This window comes from Rattus rattus, chromosome 14 (assembly GCF_011064425.1).
Source record: "Rattus rattus isolate New Zealand chromosome 14, Rrattus_CSIRO_v1, whole genome shotgun sequence".
Taxonomy (NCBI): domain Eukaryota; kingdom Metazoa; phylum Chordata; class Mammalia; order Rodentia; family Muridae; genus Rattus; species Rattus rattus.
This window is the reverse complement of record NC_046167.1, coordinates 41,976,881-41,990,482: the sequence shown is the minus strand read 5'-3', so window position 1 is coordinate 41,990,482 and position 13,602 is coordinate 41,976,881. Positions and strand designations below refer to the sequence as shown.

At 41.3% G+C, this 13,602-nt stretch overlaps 2 protein-coding genes, 2 non-coding genes and 1 pseudogene across 4 annotated transcripts; 4 read left to right on the top strand and 1 right to left on the bottom strand.

Annotated features, from left to right (window-relative positions):
• Window positions 1–253: 253 nt before the first annotated feature.
• On the top strand, window positions 254–1,195 carry LOC116883553 (olfactory receptor 2B2-like). Its single transcript, XM_032884732.1, has one exon. The coding sequence runs from the start codon at window positions 254–256 to the stop codon at window positions 1,193–1,195; it is 942 nt and encodes a 313-aa protein (XP_032740623.1).
• Window positions 1,196–7,122: 5,927 nt separating this feature from the next.
• Trnag-gcc lies at window positions 7,123–7,193 on the top strand. The gene has a single exon. It is a non-coding gene; the product is annotated as a tRNA-Gly (tRNA).
• A 345-nt stretch (window positions 7,194–7,538) lies between these two features.
• On the top strand, window positions 7,539–7,610 carry Trnam-cau. Its single transcript has one exon. It is a non-coding gene; the product is annotated as a tRNA-Met (tRNA).
• Window positions 7,611–11,958: 4,348 nt separating this feature from the next.
• LOC116883206 lies at window positions 11,959–12,402 on the bottom strand (annotated as a pseudogene).
• Window positions 12,403–12,611: 209 nt separating this feature from the next.
• On the top strand, window positions 12,612–13,594 carry LOC116883566 (histone H2A type 1-B). Its single transcript, XM_032884747.1, has one exon. The coding sequence runs from the start codon at window positions 12,637–12,639 to the stop codon at window positions 13,027–13,029; it is 393 nt and encodes a 130-aa protein (XP_032740638.1). The 5' UTR covers window positions 12,612–12,636; the 3' UTR covers window positions 13,030–13,594.
• The last annotated feature ends 8 nt before the right edge of the window (window positions 13,595–13,602 follow it).

Here is a 13,602-nt window from a genome sequence, read left to right as displayed (position 1 = left end):
TCCTGTGACAATGATAAAGTGCTATAACCTTGAAATCACCTTGGTTAAGAATTATTAGGAATAGAAAACACCTCTGAAAGGTTTGACAGACACTTAAACTTCTGTCAATGTATTTTCACTATAACAGGATGACTTCGTGAATGCACAAACTCTCTAGCATCATCACTTCATAACTAATCGACACATCCAATAATCATGTCCGCCAACTTATAACCCTTTGTGTTCCAGGGACCCGGAGGCTGTATTGTTTACCATGAGTGTGGCCAATGAGAGCATCTCACGGGAGTTCATTCTCTTAGGGTTTTCAGATCGGCCATGGCTGGAGCTGCCACTCTTTGTGGTGTTTCTAGTGTCCTATATTCTGACCATCTTTGGAAATATGATGATAATTCTTGTGTCCCGCCTGGATTCCAAACTCCACACCCCCATGTACTTTTTCCTCACTAACCTGTCCCTGCTGGACCTGTGCTACACGACAAGCACAGTCCCACAGATGCTCATCAACATATGCAGCACCAGGAAGGTGATCAGCTACGGTGGCTGTGTAGTTCAGCTTTTCATTTTCCTGGCCTTGGGTTCGACTGAATGCATTCTTCTGGGAGTCATGTCCTTTGACAGGTTTTTAGCCATCTGTCGGCCTCTCCACTATTCAGTCATCATGCACCAAAGGCGTTGCCTCCACTTGGCGGCTGCGTGTTGGATCAGTGGCTTCAGCAATTCAGTATTACAGTCCACATGGACCCTTCAGATGCCACTGTGTGGTCACAAGGAAGTAGACCATTTCTTCTGCGAAGTCCCTGCTCTGCTCAAATTGTCCTGTGTGGATACGACAGCTAATGAAGCGGAGCTGTTCTTCATCAGCGTGCTGTTCCTTTTAATACCTGTGACTCTCATCCTCATATCATATGCTTTTATTGTCCAAGCAGTGTTGAAAATAAGATCAGCTGAATGTCGGCGCAAGGCATTTGGGACATGTGGCTCCCACCTCATTGTGGTGGTACTTTTTTATGGCACTGCCATCTACATGTATCTGCAGCCACCATCCCCTACTTCCAAGGACCGGGGGAAAATGGTGTCCCTCTTTTATGGGATCATCACACCCATGCTGAACCCCCTCATCTACACACTCAGGAATGAAGAGGTAAAGGGAGCCTTCAAGAGGTTGATGAAAAGAATCATCTTGATTGGAAAATAAGGGGTGCCTGAATAATAGCCCTATTAATATAAGTATATTTTTATAGCCTGATAAATTATATTGTTTTCTTCTATGCTGAACTATTGTGATGATTTCCATCAAATAAAGTCTTGTTGATAGAGGACTATATGGTTTTCACCTGCCTGGATATATTCATTCACAAGCCCTGAGAATGACTCTTTATGATTCTTCCAAACCACTATCCCTACAAACCGCATTTTTCCAGTTTTACACTATCTGCGTGTTTGGTGAGGATTCCTAAACATCTCAGGGTCTAAAGTAAAAAGATTCTTAGGAATATTTTCTATGAAAACAATACATGCAGATACCCTGTCAATGCACATAAACATTCATCCCACATTGAAATATGTACAGAAGCTCTAACAGAAGTCTGTAACACTAGCTCTCATCTTGAGCCCTGGGTAAAAATTTAGCATTATCTCTATACCAGCACAATTTAAAATCCACAAAGAACTGATCTCCACGGATTATTTAAAAATTTTCATGATTATCTTTCTACAGTCTCTACTTCTATTTAATTGAGGTCATGTCCTATTTTATCTACCAAAAAAAGGAATAATGATAAAGCAATACTTTAACCTTGAGTCAAACCACTTTTGACATTTTAACAATTTTCCCTATATACATATCATCTCTTCTTAATAACCTCTAAAAAATCCCTAGTTCAATTCATTTTAAAAAGCAGCTTACAATGATGCACACTCCTTTTTACTGTACCTCTCTTCTTGTTAAGGTTTATTTCATGTGTATTGTATGTGTCTCTATGTGGTGGTGTTGGATCCCCTGGAACTGGAATTCGAGGGAATTGTGAGAAGCCACATGGGTACTGAGAATTGAACCAAGGTCTTTGAGGAGCTGGATGTTGTGGCTCTCCAAGACAGGATGCCCAGGAGAAAGCCACTGAACACTATGATCCATCCTGGTATTCTGAGGTATCACTGGTATTTCCTAGGGATCATCTGGGATCAGACCCAGCCTTCAGAATTAGGGTGAGGCCCTAATAGGCTGTATGCTGGCATCTTGATCAAAGCCAGAGGTGGGTTTGGGGGAATTAGCAAAAGGGAGGAAATTGAGGTATTTATGTTTTAAAACATGAGCAATTTCATTGATTCAACATGCTGTACACTGGTAAATTTAAAGGAATTTATATCTAAATTCTATAAATATTTTCCTATTAGTCGATGTATATATGTACATATGATATGTATTTCGTGACCTCTGCCTTTCTCATTATACTTTTTGTACAATGTGGAGCAACAGTGACTAAGGAGATAGAATAAGTCTATGTGCTCTTATCTGTCTTAAAACCCCTCCTAAAAACTGACTAGTAAAATGCTACTACTTTTGAAAGAATTCACCGTTGCTATAGGGTTTAAATGTTTTACTATACTAATTGACACTTGTCAATCAATAGCCTTTCTGAATTTAAAAATAACAGGAGTGATAACTGTAAAAGGATGGGTCGAATAAGAGAAAATAATTCTGAAGATGTGAGAAATATGACTTAAAACCAACAGATAGGTGGTTGGCATTTAACAAAAATCAGTATACATATGTCACCTTCATTTTCTACTCTAAAAGGTATTGAAATATGAAATATATTCCATATAATCCTTACCTGGAAGAATGTGCTAATAAATTATTGGTTGTAGCTCTGGGGTTTGCATCTTAATCAATCTATTTTAATCAATCTGTTTTACCTTCATAGAATAGGTAATAAGTAAAGAATTGAGCAATCAGAACACCAAATCTCTTGAAGACTTTTTAAGGAAGGCATGGATTCATTCAGCAAGGAATAGGAAGCATTTTATCCTGATGTCATTGACATCAGCATTGGAAGAGTGCTCATGAAATGTAGTTTCTTTAATTCCTACCAGTGAATAAAAATTGAGAAATTGATTTTAGTATAATGGGAGAAAGAACTCATAAAAATATTGACACTCTACAATGCTGATAGAGTTGACCATTTGACAATCTTGAAAAATAAAGGTTATAAAACAAGGGTAAATTAAAAATCTTCTCTCACTTCTGGCTGCTTTCACATTTCTTTCTCCACATAGTGAACCTCAATAGAATCTCTCTCAACCTATCTTACTCATGATGCCATTTGGGTGCCATCTAAATAATCTAGAATAAGCACCTCTACTTAAGACTCTCAATCACACCTTTTGCTAATAAAGAAGTGTGAAATGAAAGAAAAAGTTGTCATTTTTGATGACAGAAGAATATTTTGGCAGATACAGGAGCAGCTCCTGATGCTGCTTTTTCGTAAGGATCTGGCATTGTCAACAGATGGGGGTCAGAAACATAAAGAAATTTACATGAATTACTGCACCTCCATCAGAAAAGTGACTACAGACAACTTTCATCAACCAAGACACTCAGTAGCTCAGGATGCTGTGGTAGCTACTGTCATCCAGTTACCACCAGACTGAATGCCAGTCGTGGAGGCCAGGAGAAAAGATACTGCTGTGTAAAGTGTCGACTCATGAAAGCTGTTGGAGTGGCTTTTCTGATATAGGTGGGACAAAGCAGATATGGGTAGGGTGGGCTGGGTAACTGACCGGGAGTATTGGAGACAGGGAGAAGTGGAGTGGTGAATTTGTTCAAACGAAGACAAATGTTCAGAAGATGGCCATAACTGTGTGTTCCTAGGATAGAGTTTTAGCTACCAGATATAAAACTGTCATCCATGTGTAAGCAAGGGTTGCTGGTTTTCTTATTGAAGTTTTTGGGTAAAAGTGTGACCATGAGACTCAACTAACAAGAAGGGAAGTGGAGAAAGGTAGAGAAAGAGATATAAATAACCAGTCTTTGGTGTTTAGACATGAGCTTTATTTGGGTTTAAGGAGAGGAAGGGTTTGAGCAGAGGAAAGACAAGTACAGTGATGCAGGGTCTGCTCAGAGTGGGCTGGATGATTAACCCATGTGTCTGTTCTACCAGGTTTGGGGACATTGTTATCACTCTGGGGTGGGGTGGTAGAATTGGGGGTTGGGTATGAGCTGACTATGGCAATGTTTGTCTCTCATCTTCTCCTGTTCTTTTTCCTGTTCTCCTACAGCTGCAAGCCCAAGGCAGGCCACAGAAATTAGAAACCTTTTCCTCCCAAAGAGTTATAAACCCCAGGAATATTACTTCAGACTTCCCCATCTATTCTATGTAATGGCTGGCTAAGAAGAAATGTTATGAGTGACCTGACCTGATGGGAAAGACATTTCAGGAAGGTCTTATTCTAAAGGATGAGGAGCTAGTGCTGCAAGAGCAAGCCTGTAGCCAGGTCATCTTACGCTCCCACTCAGTCCATTTCTGTTTGTACAAGCACATTTTTACTGTCCATTGCTGCCTATACTTCAGCAAATGTAATCCTAAAGATAGGTGATTCTCCCTGGGTCTTTAAATGGTCCACCTCTAGGCTCCCACAACATGTCAAACTTGAATCAAATCTATTTGTTATGATTTTTTGCTTATTAACTTCTTTCCTTAATAGAGGTGTTATTTCTGGTCTTTATGATGGACAGAAAAGGAATCATCTCCTTTGATGTGATTACACCTGTGAGGAATTTAGATGAAAGGGTAGCACAATCATATCATATAATGCTTTATTCAGGGCATAGCTCATCTCGTTACCTGGCTCACGCTTAAAGGGGCTAAAAGTTAGTCAGTGAGCATGTTGTCCTGACCAATAATGAGGGTGAGCAATTTAGCTCATCATATGTAGGACAAATAATGAGAATCTAGCTTTGAGGGGTGCTTGGGCTGGAGAGATGGCACTTACTACTCATATTTGATCACCTGAGTTCAATCTCAAGATCCTAGGGGAGAAGGAGAGAGTCAGCTTCTACATGCAGGCCATGGTAGACACACACACGATGATGATGATGATGATGGTGATGATGATGATGATGGTGGTGGTGGTGGTGGTGGTGGAGGAGGAGGAGGAGGAGGAGGAGGAGGAGGAGGAGGAGGAGGAGGAGGAGGAGGAGGAGGAGGAGGAGTAAAACTGCCAAAAAGAAAAGTGACGGGCTGGGGATTTAGCTCAGCGGTAGAGCGCTTACCTAGGAAGCATAAGGCCCTGGGTTCGGTCCCCAGCTCCGAAAAAAAAACAAAAAAAAAAAAAAAAAAAAAAAAAAAAAAAAAAAAAAAAAAAGAAAAGTGACACATGAGTCCTAAATGCTCTGATGGGACATAGAAGGAGGGACATAGAAGGATGGGGACATAGAAGGAGGAGGACATGGAGGCTTTGAGGCCTCCACTTGGTGGTTTTTTCACTTGAGCCTCCAACCTTAACTTTACTCCTTTTTACATTGAGGGAATCCTTTCTGTGCAGATCTTACAGTCACAGTATTCTATGGCAGAGAGCCCTTTCCTCTTTTGCAGGAGTCCTTTTTGCTCTTTGCAATAGCGATTTGCATTAAAGTTTCTCCTGAATGTGGAGAGACTTTTTGGACATCTTAGTTCCGGAAACCCTAACAAACCTTCTGGGCAAAGATATGTTAATGCCTTGGTTTCTCTTCCCAGTGTTGCTTCCAGAGTCTCTCCCTCCTCAGTGTCTATGGGTTTTGTTGTTTGCTTAACAACGTATAAATAAACATATGAAGAAACCCTTTATCAGATATGCTACACATATTTTCTTCCTGTCTGTGGCTTGTTTTTAAATGTCTCCACAGTGCCTTTTGCTGAACAAGTTTTACATTTTGATTCCATGCTGAATGTTTTTTCTCCTCTATTACTTAACTTGGGATTTTGAGGCTACATAGCTAAGGGGTTAGTTTGTTGGTTTTTGTTCTGTTTGTTTGTTTTTTAAATTTTCTTTCTCTCCCCTCTTCTCTCTGCTCCTCTTTACTGTTAAGGGAATGAGAAGGAGAGTTCAAGGAAAGGAACTCCTCCCTCAGCTTCTATCCCAACATGTATTTGGAATCCTAAAGGTTTTTGGAAAGAATTTCGACACCCTTTCTACTTCTCCAGAAGTTTCTGTAGGGCTGCCTGTTCATATTTCCCCCGGGGAGGTGCCTGGAAGGAGGCCCCAGGCAAAACCAGATTTAGTATGCTCAAAGGAAATTGAAAGTTATGGCCTTGTTCACACATTCCTTTCGACATTCCTGATCGCTTATAGAAAGCTTCTATTTTTTATATTTTTTTGTTGATTAGGTTACAGCAATCGCATCTTGAATTTATTATACAAGATCATTTAACACGAGTTCATTTTTCTGTTTTTATGGAAGTCATGACTGTGCCTTTGGGGAGAAGTTGGCCTTTAATGGGATCGCTACACTGGATTTTCCTAAAGGACATTTCAGAGCTACTTCTGAAATCAATACATTGGCCAAAACTCCAAAGGCCGAATCCTCATTTCTAACAGCCGCCCTTCCCGCCTTCCGATCTTCCGACCAATAGAGAGCAGCACTGATCCCATACACCAGTGCGCACCTTGGAGTTCCTCTGTTTCCTTTGCTCTGCTCTTTTGCACCCTTTCGTTGGACTCTTCTTCTTCTCGTTCCCTTAACATTTCTTCATTGTCCCGCTCACGTTCCTTCTGGGTCCACACAGATTCTTAAGCGATTTCTGAGAGTTGCCTTCATTAAGGTGATATTCACGGCATCCGCAGGTGCCCGCCTCCTGACTGCCCTCCCTGTGCCACAATACTCCGGATCTCCCATACCACCCAAGCCTGTCTGTCAATCTTTCTACCTCCGAAGGGAGACTTACGGCCTGCAAGCTGGTGACTTGCAAGTGCCTAGAACACCCAGTAATTGCAGTAAATTGGAAAGGAACATTACCAAACGTTATCGATAAGAGTGTAAGATGATATTACAAATAGGTATATTTTTAAGGAAGTGATATTTTAATACTGAGTTTTTCATATGGGTAATGTAATCACCTATAAGATTAAACCCTTCTGCTCAAGGCATTGGTGGTTCAGTGGTAGAATTCTCGCCTGCCACGCGGGAGGCCCGGGTTCGATTCCCGGCCAATGCAGTTATACCATTTTGTTTTTCTCTAAAAACACATCTTCAAGATACAATTTGTATTACAATCATACGTTTTTCCTACTTATATTTTCGATTGCTCGTATATACTAATCATATTTTAAATAAAATCGCTCTTTCAAATGAAGGGGACTAGTAGATTAGCGACAAGCTATTTTCTTAAAGAAACACTGAATTTCATTTATCTGATGTTATTTGAAATAAAATCTTTCTGAGCTCATTTTGCTAGATCTAAGTCATTAATTAAACCAGTATAACTTGTAAAAGGCTATGGAAACACAGTGTTTACATAAGCCTATAAAGATGTGATTTCAGAACCCAGCTTGCTAGCTCTAGCAGAGTGGCGCAGCGGAAGCGTGCTGGGCCCATAACCCAGAGGTCGATGGATCGAAACCATCCTCTGCTAAAAAGCAATTCCCTTTTTTTTTCCCTCGCCACAAAACCAAAGTTTCGTTAACTTTCTACTATTTGCTTGCAAAAAAAGAGAAAAATAACTAATTAAAACACGCTGCACTCCTCGAAATGTATATAAGAAATATTCAAGTTAATAAAAAAAAAAAATCACGCTGCACTCAATATACCTTCAAGATAAAAGGGCGCACTTTCAATTAACTGTGGGATAACAGACTCAGTGGTGGTAAGAAAGTTAGCCACAGAGTTCTCATGTCTGTGTGCCACTGAACTGCCTACTACAAATGAAACTACAAAATGCCAACTTCAAAGAAACTGCTTATAGCCAGCTTGATTTTAGAGTGTCTGTGAAAGTTACATGGATTAGGCTTTTCATCCTGCTCCGTTTTCCTGCTTGGCGCTTATTACCACCAGCTCAGGGAAATGTGTTTTATTCCTTTATTTCTTCAGAGCTCTGGACATTGCCTATGGAGATTTTTTTTCTAGACCAGAGTAGAAAGTCTGTGTAGGGCAATAGTCATTTGGCCGAGAACTGACTGTCGTCCCTGGTGAGGTATGGAGAAAGAAAGACCACACATCAGCCCTACCTTCCTTTCCACAGTCAACATTTGGAAAAAACTGGCATCTTATCCGTTATAGTCACACTCCTGATACATCAAAGACAGCAAAAGATCTCCATTCCTGTTAGGTTATTCCGAGAGGATACGCTGGAATTTTCTTTGTCCACCTCCAAGTCTTTCGCAGTTTGTTTTGACAACTCTTACCTCTTTTGTTAATAATCTTTGATAATGCTCCAAGCCAAGTTTCCTGTGTCAGACTTCGGTATATTTATCTCCCAGTATCAGGCCTTGAAAGCACCAGCCCCCTTCTAAGTCTTGCAGGCAGAGAAACGGTGGGGTCGCTGAGCATCATAAAATGAACCTACTGATACTCTAATGAAGTATTTCACAGAGCAAAATTCAGAGATTATGACACAATAGTAAGAGTTAAAATTTTAAAGTTTTGGTTTTATATAATCCCAGATGCTCAGTCTAATGATGGAGGGTGACTTAAACCAATAAATTGCTGGGAAACATATGAACATATTCTTTCAGAAGAAAAATATAAATAAAATGAAATTTAAGCCCAGTACTGATATTTTTTCCTCTTAAAATGTGTGCTGCCTTCTGGAATGCAAACCAGCAACCTTTTCCTTTTCCTTTCTTTTTTCTTTTCTTTTCTTTTCCTCTTCTTTTTTTTTCTACTTAAAATCATAATTGTTGAAATATGAAAGCCAGAAGGAAACAGTTCTGTTTAATTCTCAATCATGAGCGGAGAGATAAAGAAAAAGGGCTATTGATTTGTTAGACAACTATTTTAAATAGAATTCGAGATTCTTGCTTCATCTAAAATAGACTGGAGGCAACAATGAGAGAAAGGGAAGTAAGAAAAACTTAGGCAGTTCATTTGCCAAGGGATCAGCAAGTAGGAAAGGAGGAGTCCGGCAGATTGTTGTTGCCTCTACCCTCTTCCCTTTCATGTCTTGTAAGACAGAAGGGGAGGGAAAAACCACTAAAGAAAAGAGAGGGAATTTTAGAGACAGGACGGAGAAAAACAGGTAGAAGAGATTGTATCACAGGACACAGGTAAACAGGTGACTGGTCCAGTAATTCCCTCTATTTAATACTCAGCATTGTATACAGATATCAAAATATTATGCTGTGCCCAACTAATGTATAAAACTTTCCCTTGCCAGTTAAGAATATCATTTAAAACAAAACAAAGGTCAGCTAAGCAGAAAAGAATGCTTGTTTTGCTTTTTTAACTTAGATAATTATTCAATCAACAATAAACAACTTTTGAGAGGTTAGGAAACAACACAGAGGTAGAGTGTTTGCTCAGTAAATACGATGACTGACCTGAGTCAGAGTTCAAGATTAAAACAAACAAACCCAAAACAACAATAAACAACTCTGGATATTTCCTACTTCTTCACTCTCACCTCACTATTGTTAGAAAGTCAAGACTGTTCCCTCTGGTTTACTTTTTTTCTTAACTAGCTTTTGAGTATCTGTTATGTGAGACTCTGCTCTGCCAAGAAGGGACAATCGAGGAATGACTTCTTAGTTGAAAATCATGTGGGAAAGTCTGGGCCTTTGAGTCAGGCTGTGGTGCAGGAGACATCATGAAGAGTTTGTCCTGGGTCCAGAAATCTTTTTTCATATCCAGATTTCCAACTTTGAGATTAAAAAACAATAGACAACTTTGTTTGTTTGGTCTGGGTCATATTCTAAATGTTTGTTAAGTGCCAATACAAAAGATCTAGACTGTTTCACATTGAAATGCATACCTTCTTCAAAACTGGAAGACTCAGCCAGTAAAACTGTGTTGTGCAGGAACATGCTGAGCATTTCCACTCCCCAGTTCCTGTCAGTTTCCACCAGTTTTATGAACATGTATGTGCTGTAATTGTTCTTACAACAGAGCTAAGAAACTACTGAAATGTGTTTTGGTCTTTATTGAAAGATGAATGTTAAAATAATGGACGCTAAAGAATTAAGATTTCCTCCGGGAGGACTAGAGAGATGGCTCGGCCATCAAACGACTAGGCTCATAACTAAAAATATAAGATGTTCTCCAGGAATTTCAAGATGGGGAAGGGAAAGGCTAACATCCGGACCCCAGAAGTTTTCATAGCATGACAACCTAACTTGCCAAGAACTCAACATCTTTTGTCCTGTGTTTCTTTCTATGGTTTCTATAAAATTGTAGCATGGCCATAGGAAAAGTAGAGAGTGCACAGGAACTTTTAGCTCTTCAGTTCTCTCCTGTTAGTCTACTTTCCTTTACTCATTTCTAATTTCTTTCAAAATTTGGGGAAACTAGAGTGGTAGGACTAGGTGCCTAAGTATCTCAAAACACTATCAAAAAATTAAAGAAAAAGAATACAATGCAGAAGGACTTCAAGAAAATGAATAGAAATGAGACATGGTTTCACATGTCCAATAACCCTCGGACCCCTGTGAGCAACTGACATAAACTGTCTTAGAAAATCTTCGGTTGTCGTTTTTCCTATAATTTTAACAAAATGCAGACTTTTAAAATGAGAATGTGAAATAATAGCAGGTTGAAATAAAATATGGTGTTAAGTGTGGTGACAGATTAAAGTGTTCTCAGTGTTCTCCCCACAAAGGCACATGGTCAGGTCTTCTCTGCGATATGATTGTATTTGGAGACAGGATCTTCAAGGAGCTAATTCACAGGCTGGAGCTGCAGGTCAGTGGCTGCCCACTTGCCTAGTAACTTGCCTTCAGTCCACTTCCATTAAGAAAGGTCCTAAGAGTGAAGCCCTTACTAGAGAGACACAGAGCTGAATAGGTAGGGCACAATATGAAGGCAGACACCTGCCAAGTCTCAGAGAGAGACCTCGGGAGAAGCCATATCGTGCCGACCTGATCATGACTTCAAGAAAATATCTATTGCCTATGTTATGTTTCTTATGCAACCCTGTCACTCTAATGTTTTAATAATACATTTGGGTATGATGAAGCACTGGAAAATGTCAAAGAAGAAATTATTGACAGAAATCGAAAACTATAAATCATGTCTCTAATATTTTCAGTTATTTTATAATGTCTTAATTTGATTTTGTGTAGTTTTCTGACTAGACTCTCCCTCTATGTTCACCAGTCTCATCTGTCTTGCCTCGGCTCCTTCAGTCATGGTCCGGTGACTCTTGAGAAGTTAATATAACTCTTATAACGTTACCAGGAAAAAACCAGTAACACTATTGAAACTCACTGGTCACAGGATAAGGAAGCATTTCTAGACTGGATTTAAAAAAAAACAAGGCCATGGGTTTGTGATTCTGTTGTTGCCACAAGATGGCAGAAAAGAGCGGCACATTTCACAACACTGCAAAATTAGGCTAATCCTTAGATATCCCCCACCTGTCCTGCTTTAATTGCACGCTGGAAGTCTTCATGCAGGGGGACTGCGGTGATCTACAAAACATGACTTACTGGACAAAGTAGATGAGGTAACGGAGAACATTAACATCATGAATCAAAAATTTTGGGGCTGTCGGGATTATGGAGTTGCACTACCTGGGTGGTACATGGAAGCCCCACAAATATTGGGAGCTAACCAGCGCTTTTAATTCACCTCCAACTCCTCCAACTCAGGTGAATTAAAATGCAGTTTTCCTTCCTGCTGCTCAAGGACCCAGATCCTCCAAACTCACTTGCTTTGTTACCCTGCAAGGCTAAAGAACTGCCTTAAATAATACGTGCTGCAGTTATCCCTTAGGAAATTTGTGGGTGGCTCTGAAATACAGCCTTTGGGTTTGTTGTGAGCGTCCGCGCTCACTTGTAGCTGGTGTACTTGGTGACGGCCTTGGTGCCCTCGGACACGGCGTGCTTGGCCAGCTCCCCGGGTAGTAGCAGGCGCACGGCCGTCTGGATCTCCCGGGACGTGATGGTCGAGCGCTTGTTGTAATGCTCCAGACGCGACGCCTCGCCCGCGATGCGCTCGAAGATGTCGTTCACGAACGAGTTCATGATGGCCTTAGAAGAAATGCCCGTGTCCGGATGCATTTGCTTAAGCACCTTGTACACGTACACCGAGTAGCTCTCCTATCGGCTGCGCTTGCGCTTCTTGCCGTCCTTCTTCTGCGCCTTGGTCATGGCCTTTTTGGAGCCCTTCTTCGGGCCGGGGGCGGACTTCGCGGGTTCAGGAATGGCGAAAAGAAACAACCAACCAAAAAAAAAATAGAACCGAACAACTGCACTGTCTCTGCACAGGCTCATTTTAAAGAAACTTGTGGCTTTGGTTAGCGCGAACTAGCAATCGTCATCCACTAAATACCCAATCATAGCAAGGGTTTGTCAAACCAACTGTGTTATTGGTCTAGATGAATAGTTCCATGTAACCAATGAAATTGCTACTTTTTCACGCCCTGCGTTGAGTATAAATGGCAAAGCATAGCTGTGTCATCTCTCACTGAGTATCTTTCAGTAGATTCTACCTTCCAGCTCTCTATAATGTCTGGACGTGGTAAACAAGGTGGCAAGGCTCGTGCCAAGGCCAAGACCCGCTCTTCCCGGGCCGGCCTACAGTTCCCCGTGGGTCGTGTGCACCGGCTGCTCCGCAAGGGCAACTACTCGGAGCGGGTGGGCGCCGGCGCCCCGGTGTACCTGGCGGCCGTCCTGGAGTACCTGACGGCCGAGATCTTGGAGCTGGCGGGCAACGCGGCGAGGGACAACAAGAAGACGCGTATCATCCCGCGCCACCTGCAGCTGGCCATCCGCAACGACGAGGAGCTCAACAAGCTGCTGGGCCGCGTGACCATCGCACAGGGCGGCGTCCTGCCCAATATCCAGGCCGTGCTGCTGCCCAAGAAGACCGAGAGCCACCACAAAGCTAAGGGAAAGTGAGACCCTTTGTACAAAGCACTATAACCAAAGGCTCTTTTCAGAGCCACTCACTTTCTCCAAAAAGAATTGGACGCTGCCAAAAATGTTAAATTGTAGGAATTTTTGTGTTTTGCCCCGCCATTAATTTTTGAAAACAATTTTACCTCGGTTGTATCAAGGGTTCCTTTTCCCCATACATAAGCTAAATATTCTTGGTATAGTTCCTAGGGCTCCTGGAAGAATTCTCTGGCCCAGTAGTACACAAAAGCAGACCCACCCTTTAGTTCGAGGTCTCAACTCTGCAGGGTGAATCCCAAGACAGGACTACACAACGAATTGTCTCGAGAAGTGTTCCTTTTACACTTGGAAGACAGCACACACTAGAAAACAACTAATCACTGTACAATTCTCACCTTAATACTGCTTATGTGCATGATTGACAAGTCCTTATTGCCATTTGACAAGTACAAGATCAGCTAAGGGTGTTAAATCATTTGGTTACCATCACAGCTAAAAACGTTTCCACTAGACCTCCCCACCTCGCTCTGCAAATCCCAAGGGGTCAATGCCTATCTTGTAGGTATCTTACTACAC

Coding starts and splice junctions, on each gene's coding strand:
- LOC116883553 (XM_032884732.1), top strand. CDS start 254: ATGAGTGTGGCCAATGAGAGCATCTCACGGGAGTTCATTCTCTTAGGG.
- LOC116883566 (XM_032884747.1), top strand. CDS start 12,637: ATGTCTGGACGTGGTAAACAAGGTGGCAAGGCTCGTGCCAAGGCCAAG.